A 14,826-nucleotide genomic window follows, 5' to 3' on the forward strand; every position below is an offset into this window, starting at 1 on the left:
TTGCCCACGCCGTCGCCGAGTGGCGTGAGCAATCCTGACGCGGCGTGACCCATCTGCCCGTGGCGTGACTGGGCGTAGCGCCGCCTGCGCGGCTTGGTCTCCGCGCCGGAACACGGACGTGCCTTTCACCGCGGCGGCAACGTGCTGCCCAACAGTCCCGGCGCGAGGCGAACCAGCGCACGTTGACAGCTTACGGGAATCTTACTGCGCCGAGGCGGAGAGGACGTGACGTGGCTGATGCGGCGATACCGGCGAGCTCGTTAAGTTTGGTGTGCTAATACCGAACAGTGAGGCGCTGACCACGGTGCGGACAGCTGATAGGCCAGCAGTCCTGCCCACTGATTGGAGATCGAGCCCGATCCCCGGCTCTGTGCCCGATGACCACCCGGTGACTGCCTGGTGACTGCTTGGTGACCTCTTGGTGACCGTCTGATGACCGCCTGATGACTGCCTGATGACCATCTGATGACTATCTGGTGACCGCCTAGGTGACCGCCTGGTGACCACCCGGTGACTGCTTGGTGACCGTCTGATGACCACTTAGTGACCGTCTGATGACCGACTGATGACTGCCCGATGACCACCTGGTGACCGCCTGGTGACTGCTTGGTGACCGCTTGGTGACCGCCTCGGTGACCGCTTGGTGACCGTCTGATGACCGCTTGGTGACCGCCTGATGACCGCCTGATGACTGCCTGATAACCACCTGGTGACCGCCTGGTGATCGCTTGGTGACCGTCTGATGACCGTTTGATGACTGCCTGGTGACCGCCTGGTGATCGCTTGGCGACCGTCTGATGACGCCAGTATTGTCGGGCGGCCGCCGGTCCGGCCGCGGAGCGTCCGGTCCCTTAGCGACAGGTGATGGAGCCGTTGGTACGCGCGGTGCGACGCGCCGGCGGCGGGCGTGTGGCGCGCCGTTGTGACGGATCGGCGGGGCGCCTCCGCACGTGGCCGCCCTAACGAGGTCAGGTGGCGGCACTGAGCCCCGCCGCCGCGCCGTCCGTGATGCGAATGGAGGTCACGACAGGCCCGGCCGGGGACGCGCCGCCGGTACCTCCCCAGCCAGACTGGGGCCGCCGAGACGTGGACACCACGGCCGCGGTCCGGCCGCCGAGTCCCGGGGGCGGCGCTAGAGTGGGCTGCCGTGGAGGCCGTGGGTACGCCGTTGGTAACGCCACACTGTCCCGATGTTTTTTTGTGCTAGAAAAATAGGTGATGCGAGTGGGCTTCATGTGAATATGAGTCGACGCTTTGACGTCTCATCAGACGGCCAGTGGGTGGCCGGGGCCACATTCAGTTGAACACCTGAGCGTGACCTTTGGCCAAACTGCACTTTTCCCGAATTACGCAAGTGTATCACGAACTGCCCACTTAGCCCCAGCCATCGGCCTTGCTCAGTGAGTGCTCAGCTGATGGCAGTGGGCCCGTCTGGAATATATGCGAGCGGTTGTGTTCGGTAAGCTGGTTCATAGCAGATGCCTGCTCACTGGAGGAAGGTAAAGGTATGGTATGCGCAACTCATATGTGTTTGCTAATTGGTGGCCTGAGCAAGCCTCAGTCGGATGAATGCACTCACCGGAATGGTAACAGAGCACTGTGACGTCGGCGGATAGATAGCAGGGTCCTCGGCGATGTGCGTCTGCCCATTGGCGCTGTTGGGACCGGTGGTGGGTACGGTGGCCACCAGAGAGACCACTCGACGCGGCCGATCCCGGCGCGGTCCTGCCGAGACGTGACGGCATGGCGGCGTGGGTCAGGCGCCCGGCGTGGGTCAGGCGCCCGGCGTGCTCCCGCCAGAGCAGGGTCTGACGTGGTCCAGCCGCGTCACGGAGCTGCTGACCGGAGCAGAGTCTGACGTGGTCCAGCCGCGTCACGGAGCTGCTGACCGGAGCAGAGTCTGACGTGGTCCAGCCGCGTCACAGAGCTGCTGACCGGAGCAGAGTCTGACGTGGTCCAGCCGCGCCACAGAGCTGCTGACCGGAGCAGAGTCTGACGTAGTCCAGCCGCGCCGCAGAGCTGCTGACCGGAGCAGAGTCTGACGTGGTCCAGCCGCGTCACAGAGCTGCTGACCGGAGCAGAGTCTGACGTGGTCCAGCCGCGTCACAGAGCTGCTGACCGGAGCAGAGTCTGACGTGGTCCAGCTGCGTCACAGAGCTGCTGACCGGAGCAGGGTCTGACGTGGTCCAGCCGCGTCACAGAGCTGCTGACCGGAGCAGAGTCTGACGTGGTCCAGCCGCGCCGCAGAGCGGCTCACGAAGCTTGAGAAGCTTGGGCTGCAGCGCTGCATCCGAGGCGTGCGTGACTTCAGGGTGCGGGACTGGCACTGGTTTGCGTTGATCGCTGATGACTGATCAGTGACGTGGCGGGCGGTGCACTCCTTGCAGCCCGTGAGCGTGGGGTGTGGGGGTGCATTCGTGGAGCAGTCAGGCGCGTGCAATCCGTGGCGAGCGCTGTGTCAGTTGTCACGACCGCTCGCTACAGCGCCTCAGCAGGTCCTGACCTGACCTCTGCCGGTCGTCAGTCCGCGATCGGCCTGTGCCCCTTGCCGAGCGTTTACAGCGGCTAACACACCAGTCAGTGTCCTGGTGTGCCGTCGCTAGCCAGCGAAGCGGTCGCTGGGTTCAGGCCACCGAGGCGGGGCGGGGCTGCTCTGAACGGGAGACGGACGTGCATGCCAGCCTTGTCATCTGGATGCCGGCTCTAATGGGATTAATGCGAAAACGGCCTTTCGCTGTGGCATCCACTGTGTTGTCGGACTTTTGTCCCGCATCCACAACGAAGCGGCACCTGCCACTGCTGTTGGTCAAACTTTGGCTGGAAATCGTCATAATTACACGGTTGTTTAGCCTGGCAACAGCGCCGATACACAGCTGGGGCCCACTCACCGACGCCCGGGCTCGAATTCAATTTACTCGCAAAGGCAATTTCGTCTGCCCCTGCATCAAACTTCATCAAGGCTATCTTTGGGCGGTGCAGCCCCCACTCCGTATCCCTGTGTCATGCTGGGCATCGTGTCCGCGCCGGCACCGCTATCGGACGCTGACAACACATCCGATATTACCTCAGCAGCGGTCGCCGTATCATAACAGGGATCGGAGTTGAGCCGACATTGCCCGCGCCCACGGGCGTGACGTGGGTGTGCTGCGCTGGGCCGCGCCGGCCGACTCTGCACCATTCCGCCGTGTCACGCCGCCACTTCAGGGGCCCGGCCGGGCCGCCGACAGGGCCTTCCCACGCGTCGCAGCCTGTTCATCCCAGCGGCGCCGCCAGCCATCGGCGTTAGGGCCCGCCAAACTTGCCACGCCACGCCACGCCACGGCGGGCGCGTCTGGCCGTGTCGTAGCACGCCACGGTCAGCGAAGTTCCACTCAGCAGGCTCCACGACGGGCATACACATAAAGCACACGGCTATCTGTTCCGCGGGAGAGATAGGCCAGTGTGCTCGCTGTGGTGCTCCCTCCATTGCGTGGCGGAGATAGGCCAGCGTGCTCGCTGTGGTGCTCCCCTGGCAGATCAGCATGCCATTCAGTCATGTCAGTCCTTCAGTGACGAACGTCTGTATTATGTCGGGCGACGCGCGCCATCGCTAAGCTGCCGTGGCGTGGTGGGTGATGACGAGGTCGCCATTGGGGCAGGCAAGCTTTTCATTTTTATGTGGGCAATAGGATGTTTTGCAATGCATTCTCGACGCCAAACGGATAATGCCTCATGGGCGCAGAATGACCATAGCAAGCGATACGCTGTAAAGCCCCAATCAACAACAGCTATTATGCCACGGTGGTCGTGACTGGCCGTATCAGTCACGGTCGGCGTGACTGGCCGTATCACGGCATGGTCGGCGTGACTGGCCGTATCAATCACGGTTGGCGTGACTGGCCGTATCACGGCATGGTCGGCGTGACTGGCCGTATCAATCACGGTCGGCGTGACTGGCCGTATCACGGCATGGTCGGCGTGACTGGCCGTATCACGGCATCGTCGGCGTGACTGGCCGTGTCAATCATGGTTGGCGTGACTGGCCGTATCACGGCATGGTCGGCGTGACTGGCCGTATCAATCACGGTCGGCGTGACTGGCCGTATCACGCCACGGTCGGCGTGACTGGCCGTATCAATCACAGTGGGTTTGACTGACCACATCACGGCACGTTCGGCGTGACTGACCACATCAGGGCGCGGTCGGCGTGATTGGCCGGGACGACGCCTGCGCTGATGCGGGCCGGACAGGGGGAGGAGGCGGCGCTGATGCGGGCCGGGCAGGGGGAGAAGGCGGCGATGATGCGGGCCGGGCAGGGGGAGGAGGCGGCGCTGGTGCGGGCCGGGCAGGGGGAGGAGGTGGCGCTGGTGCGGGCCGGGCAGGAGGAGAAGACGGTGCTGATGCGGGCCGGGCAGGGGGAGGAGGCGGCGCTGATGCGGGCCGGGCAGGGGGAGGAGGCGGCGCTGATGCGGGCCGGGCAGGGGGAGGAGGCGGCGCTGGCCCGGCTCGATGGCGCCGCCGACCGGAGCCGGATCATCCGCCGCCGCTCGTTAGTTCTGGCCGCCCCGCCCCTTCTGTGTCGAGCCTCTCCGCTCCGGACAGCATGGAACTCTCTCCAGCTTCCGTGCCGGGCCTCCCCGCTCCCCGCTCCGGACAGCATGGAACTCTCTCCAGCTTCCGTGTCGGGCCTCCCCGCTCCCCGCTGCGCATAGCATGGAACTCTCTCCAGCTTCCGTATCAGCCACTGCCGGCGATGGAGCGTCACGGATGCTGTGGGAGTGGGGATCAAGGAGTGGACTGTAGGATCAAGGAGTGGACTCGAGTGAGTTCGGATCGAAGGGTGAACTCTGATCCCGTATTGGGTGAGGATCGGAAACGGGACCGGCTCCAGTTCCTATGCTGGGAGTAGACCGCGAATAGGGGTCTTGGCTTTGAAAGATACACTGGCTCCGTCCTGTTCCCCTTCGGGCCCGCGCCTGAGCATCGGCTTCGCAGCCCCCATCTTTCCCCTGCAAGATGCTGTAAGTCTGAATGGCGGATGGGGTTCGGCGTTCCCTCACTGGCTCCCTTTTCAGCGCCTCAGCTTGTGGGAACGACGCCATTGGTATTTGTGCCGCGCGACGTCAGAATACCCACGGCTCCTGAGAGAACACATTGCTGAAACGGGCCGGCCCGCCGTTGCCGCCGTGCGCCTCAAAAGCATACGCTGGCCGCCGCTGTTACGGTGGACGGGTCTCTGCAGCCGCGGCCACACCTTGAAGACACCTTCACGTCCTCCTTCTTACGGGAAGACAAACTGCCAGCTGCCAGAAGACAAACTGCCAGGAAGAGAAACTGCCAGCGTTACAAGAATGGAATACTTTCAGAGTTTCGAGATATGTCGGACGAGCCCATGCATTTGTTGAGGATAGGCGCAACGTAGTCCATGCAACCGCTCCAGAGCTAGTTAGTTCGCTGGTCGAGGGCTACATTGGTTGCTATGCATTTTGCATGGAAATGGATTGCTAGAAATTGGATTGCACGTATCGCGCAAAGTCATATTTTGCATTAAACCTGATCAAACATTTGTGGCGTCATAAATACTGGAGCTTTAAGAGCCCCTAAATTGAATCTGCCCACCCTGAGGAATCATCTTCAATCGCACCGATCGGTGCCGTTCTCCAGATAGCGCGCTCGGCAGGGATTCGTTCGCTGCGATCCGACAGAGCCGTGCCGCCGTGGTCTTGTTGGCCGCGCGCTCGGGCCCGGCTGGCCGTCCCTGCTGCAGGGACTGACTGTCCCTACTGCAGGGATTGACTGTCCTCGCTGCAGGGGCTGCGGAAGCTCGCTCGGGCCGGGCTGACTGTCCTTGCTGTGAAGCTGCGGAAGCTCGCTCGGGCCGGGCCGACTGTCTCTGCTGCGGAGCTGCGGGAGCTCGCTCGGGCCGGGCCGACTGTCCCTGCTGTGGAGCTGCGGGAGCTCGCTCGGGCCGGGCCGGCTGTCCCTGCTGCGGAGCTGCGTGACTGCATAGCGACTGTCGGGACGCTGCCGGCCCGAATGTTGTACACTCGGGGAATCATGCGAGCCGGCCGGGCCAGGGGTGGACCGAGAGCCGGCCGGGACAGGGGGTGGACCATGAGAACCGGCCGGGCCAGGAGGTGGACCATGCGAGCCGGCCGGGACAGGGGGTGGACCATGTGACCCAACCAGGCCAGGAGGTTGATGGCGGATCGGCGTGGCGCGGCTGTTACCGACGCAAAAGCCCATATGGCCCATCGGCTGTGTTCGCTGGGGGTGGGGTCTAGCGTGCCGGCAGATGGGATTTGTTTGCTGGGAATGAGGTGCAGAGTGCCGGGAGAAGTGTGCACCGACGGGCACGTGGTGCAGAGTGCAGACTGAATGCGGCCTTTTGGTTTGGTTGGCTGCTCGTATTGATTAGCCCGGCTGTTGGTTTTTGCAGCCATATGCCAACTCCGCCTCCTCGTGACGTGGATGTGGTATATTTTAAGCTACAGTGCCTGGCCTCGGCTTTTATGAACACAAAATCAAAAAGGTCACGGGGCCTTTGCTGGCTGATGTTTTAACTCAGAGTTGACCTGTTTTGTGCGATGCCATGCACGGAGCCGGTGGGAAGCGAGGTTGGGAAGCGAGCAAAGTGTTGGGACTAGGTCGTCAGTTTTGATGGTTTTCGCTATGACTCAGGCAAGCAGCTTGCCGTGCCGTTTTGAAAATTGCACCTCTTCTTGCTTGTCCTTGGGTACGCGCTTTCCCTTTCGGTTTGTGGGGGGGGGGGGGGGGTCGCTTGGGCGCTACATGACCCTGTGCAGTTTGCTAGCCCTTAGGCACAAGTGATCAACCGAGGAACTGATAACCAAATCGGGGCAACGCGGAGTCATCTCCGCCCAGAACACGATTCTGTAGTCAAACCATGGTCTGAGCTGAGTCGCCTGTAGCATTTGTCAGCGGTCTCTCCTGTGCGACGTTGCACGGCTTCACTTTGGGCTCGCAACTGTCAGCTCAGATGTAAGCGCTTTCGCGGGCAGCTTTTCACTACGGATGAATGTCTTTTGCGTATTATCTTTCAAGCTCATACCGTTTGCATTGCCTTCTACAGACGGAATGTGACAAAGGCTGCGTGTTCCTTCTGCGTTTTGTTGGCGTTTTTATAGTCATCAGAGTAAAAAATAAGTCGCCGTCCTCATATGTTGCCTTTGTCTGAATATCTCGCCTATTCTCGGGGCTGCTTAAAACGCTATGCAGTGAGGAGCTTCATAATCCTTTTTTGTTCGAGGCCCTCCACGGCAACTCGTCCGCTATTGTCTGACGTCTTTTTGTCGCACATGTGGCCATCGATCTGCGGTGGCCGCAGCCACCGGACGACGCTCGGTCGGCCCCACCCGTGTCTTTATGTGTTGCCGGTCCCGGCGTGCGCCGCCCCGCCCCCATCTACATGGGTATCCGTCCATCTGGACGTAGGCGACCGGCGGTCGGCGGTCGGCGGCGCTGGCTCCTCCCGCCGGCCCTCGGCTGGCTCCAGCCACGTCTGCCGTGCGTCTCCAGCGAGCGCCAGCGTGCCGCTAGCCCCGGCGGCCGGTCTGACCCCTCGGCCCGCGGCGCGCTCGGAGGGCTGGACCCGGCGCCGCGCCGCGCCGCGCCGCGCCGCGCCCGCAGCGGCTGCCGGCAGCGGCTGGCGGACGAAATGGGCCGATCGGTAGCGACGGTCGACAGCGATGGTCGGGGCTCGTGAGTTGGAACGACTGACGAGATGGACGTCGAAGGCCGGCAGTTAGAGAACGCCGTTTTCGCTGTTGGAACATTTCCGAATCGATAAAGCAGTCGGGAAGAACCGATGATAAGCATTGTTGCGTTTGGGATGAATGTTTAGCAGGGAAAAGCAGCCAGAACTGCGTGGACCAATTCGAATGGTTCGCATCTGTGAAATTGGTTGGAATATTCGCCAAGACGAACTTGATGCGTGTTAACTGGATGGGCTCCTCCGGTTCCGGTTCACTGAATGGCTTCCTCCAGTTCCGGTTCACTGGATAGCATCGTCCGTCCTTGTTTTCCAGAAATGACTGCAGGACTTATACCAGCCGTCCAGTGCTCTGGGCACCACATCCGGCTGCGTCAGGTGACGCTCTTTAGCCAGCATCAGACCAAAGTCTGGGCGCCACATCCGGCTGCGTCAGGTGACACTCTTTAGCCAGCATCAGACCAAAGTCTGGGCACCACATCCGGCTGCGTCAGGTGACACTCTTTAGCCAGCATCAGACCAAAGTCTGGGCACCACATCCGGCTGCGTCAGGTGACGCTCTTTAGCCGGCATCAGACCAAAGTCTGGGCACCACATCCGGCTGCGTCAGGTGACGCTCTTTAGCCAGGCATCAGACCAAAGTCGGCCAGACGATGCCTGTACTCGTGTCCCTGGTCGCTCAATTATGAGTCCAGCATTTTTTTCCGGGCCCACGGAGGGGGCAACATTGTCCCATTTGCCCTCGTGTTGGCTCAAGGATCTTCACAGCGTTTGCACATGGTGTGGCATGGATACGTAACCGAGCCAGGCCTGTTATTCTGCTGGACGGAGCAAATGAGGGAAACGACGGACTGCGGATACTTGGACAAATAATAACAGAAGCCTCAGCTGTGTATGTGGCAGCTGATGACGTCAGTCGGATGATGACGTATCAGCTCGTGATTCTGTCGATGTGCCCATGCGGCGTGGCGACCCCAGACGCCGACCGTTGCGTCAGTGCCGCTGAATGGCCGGCGTCCGAGCATCGAACCCGGAACCTCTCAGGAACGACCCGGATGCTCCAGCTGCCATTCGGCGCACGTCGTCCGCAGTCGGACTGAGCAGTGGCCGGCGTCGGCAGGTGATCCATCCAGCATGGCCTGATGGCACGCGCCGCCGCCACCGGCCGACCGCACTGGTCGCCTGTACGAGGCCAGAGCGGCTCTGCCGTCACCGGCGGACCGCACCGGTCGCCTGTCTGGGGCCAAAGCGGCTCTGCCGTCACCCGCGGACCGCACCGGTCGCCTGTCTGGGGCCAGGGCGGCGCCGCCGTCACCGGCGGACCGCACCGGTCGCCTGTCTGGGGCCAGAGCGGCGCTGCCGTCTAAGCCGGCGCTCCAACGCCTCACGCCGCTGAGAGCGCATTGAGTGTCAGAGCCGCGACTGGCGCTGGACCGCTCTCGCCGCGCATCTGTGAGGAGAACTTGTCTGCTAGAGTGGCAGTGACGTCAGGGTTTGTTCGTCGGCCTCGACCGGCTCACCGAAGGGTGGCGTCCGCCGTCGGCACCGCCACCATCGTCCATAGGACGTGTGGTCTGCCCGGCTATCAGACGGCCGCCGGCGTCTGCGCCCCTTCCCTCCCCTCCTCTCCTCCACCCCTCCAAACACCGCGGCTCGCTCAGTTTAGCCGCGCCCGCACCGTCCTGCACGGACAATGCGGCCGGCTTACGGTCCGCGGGCCGAAGCCGTGTTCGCCTTTCAGGCGGCGCGGTGTGCTCAGGTTTAGTTGGGGTTACGTTTGGCCCTCCTGATGGAGGGCTCGTGCAGGGCTTAGCGTGGCGGCGCGCTCATCTGCATGGCGCCGTGCTCGGCAGCCGGGCTGCGGGGAGCGGTGCCTGGGCCGGCAGCCGGGCGGCGGGGAGCGGCGCCGTGATCGGTAGCCGGGCGGCGAGGAGCAGCGCCGTGATCGGCAGCCGGGCGGCGGGGAGCGGCGCCGTGATCGGCAGCCGGGCGGCGGGGAGCGGCGCCTGGGCCGGCAGCCACTCACCCGGCCAGGCTTTCTTCCCGTCGCGTTTCTCGTTGGGTTTTGATCACCGACCCTACGTAGGTAGCGAAATTTACTTATGCCGCATTTGCCTTTTTGAAATGATTTTATCATAATCAAGAATATTTTTGGTGTTATTCAAAAGGAATGGCCAACGCAAAAAGGAAAAAGAAAGGGGACAATGGCGTAGAACTGAACCTCACCGTCCGTCTTCCATTTGAAAAAAAAACAGAAATTGCCTGAAAGCGCCGGCCATCAGTGCGGGATGCCTCTGCCCAGGCCTTTCCGATTGTTGGGCTGTAATCTGTGAGAGCCGGACCGCCGGGCGCCAGTGGGGAGGGCACCTAGAGCCCGTCCGTTCGGCTCGGGGGAGAGCGTGTCTGCGCTCCGTCTCCGGTAAACGTGCGCGACTCACTTGGTCCCGCTATGCGCTGTTCCGCACTGGGCACGACCGGAGCCAGCGCCCGACGCGCTCGCCACCGCATGCCGTGCTGGCGGGATCGCGCTCGCTGCTGCATGCCGTGCATGCCGTGCTGGCTGCTGCATGCCGTGCGCTCGCCGTTGCGCCGTGTTCGCCGGGCCCTGTGTGCTCCTCTGTGTTCCACGGCCGCGACCAGTGTCCTGGCCGGCCGGTGTGTTGTTCTGCGCCGTGCCCGCTGGGACCCTGTGTGCTCCTTCGTGCTCCGCGGCCAGTGTACCGATCGGCCGGTGTGTTGTCCTTTTGCGCCGTGCTCGCCGTGGCCGTGCGTGCTCCTCCGTGCTCCGCGGCCGCGGCCAGTGTACTGACCGGCCGGCGTGCTGTCGTTGCAGCGTCACTGGCGGTGAGCTGTTTGACCGGATCGTCGAGAAGGGCTCGTACACGGAGAAGGACGCCTCTAATCTAATCCGACAAGTGCTGGCCGCCGTCGACTTCATGCACGAGCAGGGCGTCGTGCACCGCGACCTCAAGGTACAGGCATCGACCGCCTGGGCAACGGGTAATGCCAGTGTGCCGGTTGCCACCGCCTAGGGTACCGGTCGCCGCTGCTGGGGGTGTGGGTCGCTGCTGCTGGAGTTACCGGTTCGCTGCTGCTGGGAGTACGGGACGCTGTTGCTGGGGTTACGGGTCGCTGCTGCTGGGGGTGTGGGTCACTGCTGCTGGAGTTACCGGTCGCTGCTGCTGGGAGTACGGGACGCTGTTGCTGGGGCTGCGGGTCCCTCCTGCTGGGGCCACGGGTCGCTCCTGCTGGGGGTGCGGGTCGCTACTGCTGGGGTGCGGGAGGTTACGGATTGCTGCTGCTGAGGTACGGGTCGCTGCCGCTGGGGGTACGTTGGCAAGGGACGCTGCTACTGGAGACGCGGAGCCCTGTTGCTGGGGTACGGGATACAGACACCGAGGCTACGGGATACAACCGCCGAGGATGCGGGACGCCGCCGTGGCACGCGGCGCGGCCACCGAGATTCTTCGGGAGTCATTGGTGCAAAATACGGCCACTCAGAGTTCTTCAAGAGCCATTGGAAGGGACGGGGCCGCCAAGGGATATGGTTGGATCGCGGGGGTTCTCGCGGGGCACGGCTGCTGGACGAGACTTGTGCTGGAAGGCGGAGCGGTGAGTGGGGCGCTCCGGGCACATACATCACTAGCTCAGTAGTGTCTGACCGCTGCGGACACACATATCACTAGCTCAGTAGTGTCTGGCCGCTGCGGACACGTACATCACCAACTCAGTAGTGTCTGACCGCTGCGGGCACACACATAACCAGCTCAGATCCCTTTGTCTCGCGTTTTAAGATGATGCAGCTTACACCGTGACCAAAAATTGTTGTGGAAATAAATCGATCTGCCGACAGCATTGTACCTGTCTCACCGTGACACCCGAGACTACGTAGCAACCAGCTGGTTAGCTGGCAGACCCCACCTATCTGTCAGTCAGCGAACTTGCTGAGACGCCGTAAGCCGGTTCCATCGGTCTGTGGTGAAGTGCGACTGGCTCCACCGTGCATTCGTGTTCGGATCCAAAACCAACGGGAACTTTGAGGGCGCGCCGTCATCGAAAGACGAACAGCTCAGTGAGCTCGAGCCAAAGGTTGAGGGACACTTTGTCGGCGGAATCCCAATGGCCTCCTCCGCTTGCTCGTGGGCGTGACCGGATTTCCAGGTGCCCGCTGCAAATGCACACCGCTGAGGTTTGCCGGTATATGACGCTGCTGCTGGCTGTCAGAGTCGAACGGAAACTATCGTTGCCTTTTCAGGTCGGAAGGTTTGTGCGGCTGATGTTTTTTTTCTGACTCATGTGATACGCTTCACGTCGATTACTCAAGTCCAAATAGCTTGTGCTTGTGCCTGGGCTGGTTCCACACATCACTGTATGCGATCACTCTTCACGTGATTCTCCTATTTGCGAATTACAAGTGATTCTGGGAGGCATCTTTGTAGGTCAACGCGTGTGCCCAGTAAGCAAGGCAGGCTGGTGCAGGACTGTAGCCGCCTGGATGTGCCGCTTGTGGTCCACGTCCTCGCTTGAAGTGCGCCTCCTTACTGCGTGGCGTGTGAGGTACGCTTATGGCCGGCTGTACCTGCTGTGGTTTTTGCCGGTGTCATCGAGCTGGCTATGCCTGTTGTAGCCGGCGTACGGTTAGTTACACCTGGTATCTGTGTAGGCTGCATACGTGTGCGTATTGCTGACCGTGTTATGAGAGGCACGCCTGCCGCCGGTAAGGCTGCTGGTGACCAACTGTACCTCCCGTGGCCCGTGTCGTGTGGGGTGTGCCTGCCACCGGTAAAGTCCCTGGTGACCAGCTGTATCTCCCGTGGCCCGTGTCGTGTAGGGTGTGCCTGCCGCCAGTAGAGCACTGGTGACCAGCTGTACCTCCCGTGGCCCGTGTCGTGTGGGGCGTGCCTGCCGCCGGTAAAGCACTGGTGACCAGCTGTACCTCCCAGGGTCTTTGTCGTGTGGGGTGTGCCTGCCGCCGGTAAAGCACTGGTGACCAGCTGTACCTCCCAGGGTCTTTGTCGTGTGGGGTGTGCCTGCCGCCGGTAAAGCACTGGTGACCAGCTGTACCTCCCGTGGCCCGCGTCGTGTGGGGTGGGCCTGCCGCCACCAGTGGCCGACAGCAACCGCCGGGTTAATTAACTGTCACAGCGCCGGCTTTATGGGCACGCGGCTCTGATTAAAATGCTGATTGGAAGCGAGCATACGGGTTGGAGCGAACCGGAGGCAATTTTTGTACGGTCGCCGTCAGTGATGGCGGCGGGGATGTATTCTTGCTGGGAGAATTCTTCGGAGCTGGGAGCGCCGGGCCCCCGGGTACCGGCAGATTGCGTGCCCTGATTGCCGGTCAGGGAGAGTCGAGGAGAAGTGCTCGTTACGCTCCTGTGACGGCCGATTGCTCGCCATAGACTTGTGGCTGGACAGCGGCTAGAAAGCAGCCAGCAGGCAACTGGCGTCTGTATTAGTATGGGTGGTTCTTTAGTGAGTGACTAACTTTGCGTGTGGTTCTGCACTTCATTATGGACGCGCGTTTTGCTATTGGTGCCGGTTGGAGTGTTGCATTGAGACTGTGGCGGCTGTGTGGCTGGTGCGCCCTCCGCTAGACGAGGACCGAGTCTGGTCCGCGGAAGTGCAGCTCGCTCATGCCACGACTTGCGACTGGCGGTGTGCGACTTGCCCTTGACTACACGCGTGACCCGAGTGTACTTGTGCTGCTCAATTTCAAGCCAAATTAAGCCTTCATTGTGACCTTCGTGCCGCCTCCTTGCGCTCTTCAGCCCTCTGAAGTCGGGGGGGGGGGGGGGGGGGATTGGGCTGCCGGTAATAGCTTCCCCAGCGTGCCGTGCTGCACTGCCAGCGGCGGCATTGATTCGTGTGAACGATTTGTGTACCTGAACCTCGCCCTCAGCTTGCCATTCATGATCCCACCTTGCTTTGTCAGCAACCGGTCGCATTCATTTGACCCGTCGTACCATTTGATCTGTGGTCCGGCCGCTCCGACTAACAGACCGGCTGCATCGCTTTGTACGCTGCGCGCGCACAAGCGGCTTGTCATTGGTGCGCTCGGTGGCGGCCGCGCCGACGAGCGCGGCGCTCTGTATCACAGCGACCGAGCATTGTTCTGGCCGACGGGGGGCTCGTGCCGCCGCTGGAGTGCCGGCCGGCCGCACGCCGCCGCGGCCCGATTCATCGCCGCGCCGAATGAGCTGGGGGCCGGGCGGCCGGTGCGCCGGGCCGCGGCGCCGGTGCGCCGGATCGAGCGGTGGTGCCCGGCCGGCTGCCGCCACAGCGGTGATGCGCAGTCGTGCCGCTCTGGGCGGCGAGCCTTGAGACGCGCCGTACGCCGGCGGACGGCGCTGGCTGCTTTCTTGCCGCCGTCGGTCGATGTCGCCGCGACCTGCCGGCCTGCTTATTGAGAAGCGAGTCGGCAATCAGACACTCGGACGCCACTCAGCGTCGCACGTGCACGGATGGCGCGCGGCGCCGGCGGATGCCGGCTGGATCCGTCGGCTAATTACAGGCTGTGTCCGCCTCCCTTCGTGGTGCCGGTGGATACCTGGCGCGTCACAACGGTCACCAGACGCCGCCTGAGCTCAGAGGCGGCGCACCGTGCAGTATACGTAGACCAGTCCAGAGGTCCGCCCATGGCCAGTGCTGGTCGTTACTGGTTAATGATGGGGGATAGCCATTTTTGGTTATTTGTTTCTAGTCAGCGACCATTTATGGTCCAATGTTAGGTTCTCAGAAGATCAGGGTGGTGGGTGGGTGGGTGAATGGGTGGGTGGGTGGGTGTTGGTCAGCCCCTTCCTGGTCTTCCTGGCCGCCCCTGGACAAGCCCCTTCCCCGCGTCATCACTCACATGAGACCCCGACTGAGAACCCGACCCCGCTGGGACCCCCCACCGGGTCACAGTTTCCACGGTGGTCTCCCGTCCGCAGTTGGACGCGGCGCAGCAGCACCCCGGCAGTCTTCCTCCCCTCCCCCCCTCACCCGCCCCGCGGCCGATTCGCCGACGCGACCACGTCCCCATCTCCGGCCACTATCGCGGCAGTGTCGGCTGGAATGGCCCGCTGCCGCAGAGTTCGGGCTCGGCTGCAGCGCGGCAATGGCCGGCCGGAATT

General features: G+C 62.6%; 1 protein-coding gene across 2 annotated transcripts in view; it reads left to right on the forward strand.

The window, feature by feature from the left end:
• LOC119098466 (calcium/calmodulin-dependent protein kinase type 1) overlaps positions 1 to 14,826 on the forward strand; it is a gene marked incomplete at its 5' end in the record, with an annotated part of 38,873 nt that overhangs the window by 6,019 nt on the left and 18,028 nt on the right. For both annotated transcript variants that reach the window (XM_037221390.1, XM_037221389.1), the window contains 1 exon segment: positions 10,545 to 10,683. In XM_037221390.1, the coding sequence (XP_037077285.1) occupies positions 10,545 to 10,683 (139 nt within the window).

The sequence above is a fragment of the Pollicipes pollicipes genome, unplaced genomic scaffold, assembly GCF_011947565.3.
Source record: "Pollicipes pollicipes isolate AB1234 unplaced genomic scaffold, Ppol_2.1 Scaffold_4740;HRSCAF=5597_pilon_pilon_pilon, whole genome shotgun sequence".
NCBI lineage: Eukaryota > Metazoa > Arthropoda > Thecostraca > Pollicipedomorpha > Pollicipedidae > Pollicipes > Pollicipes pollicipes.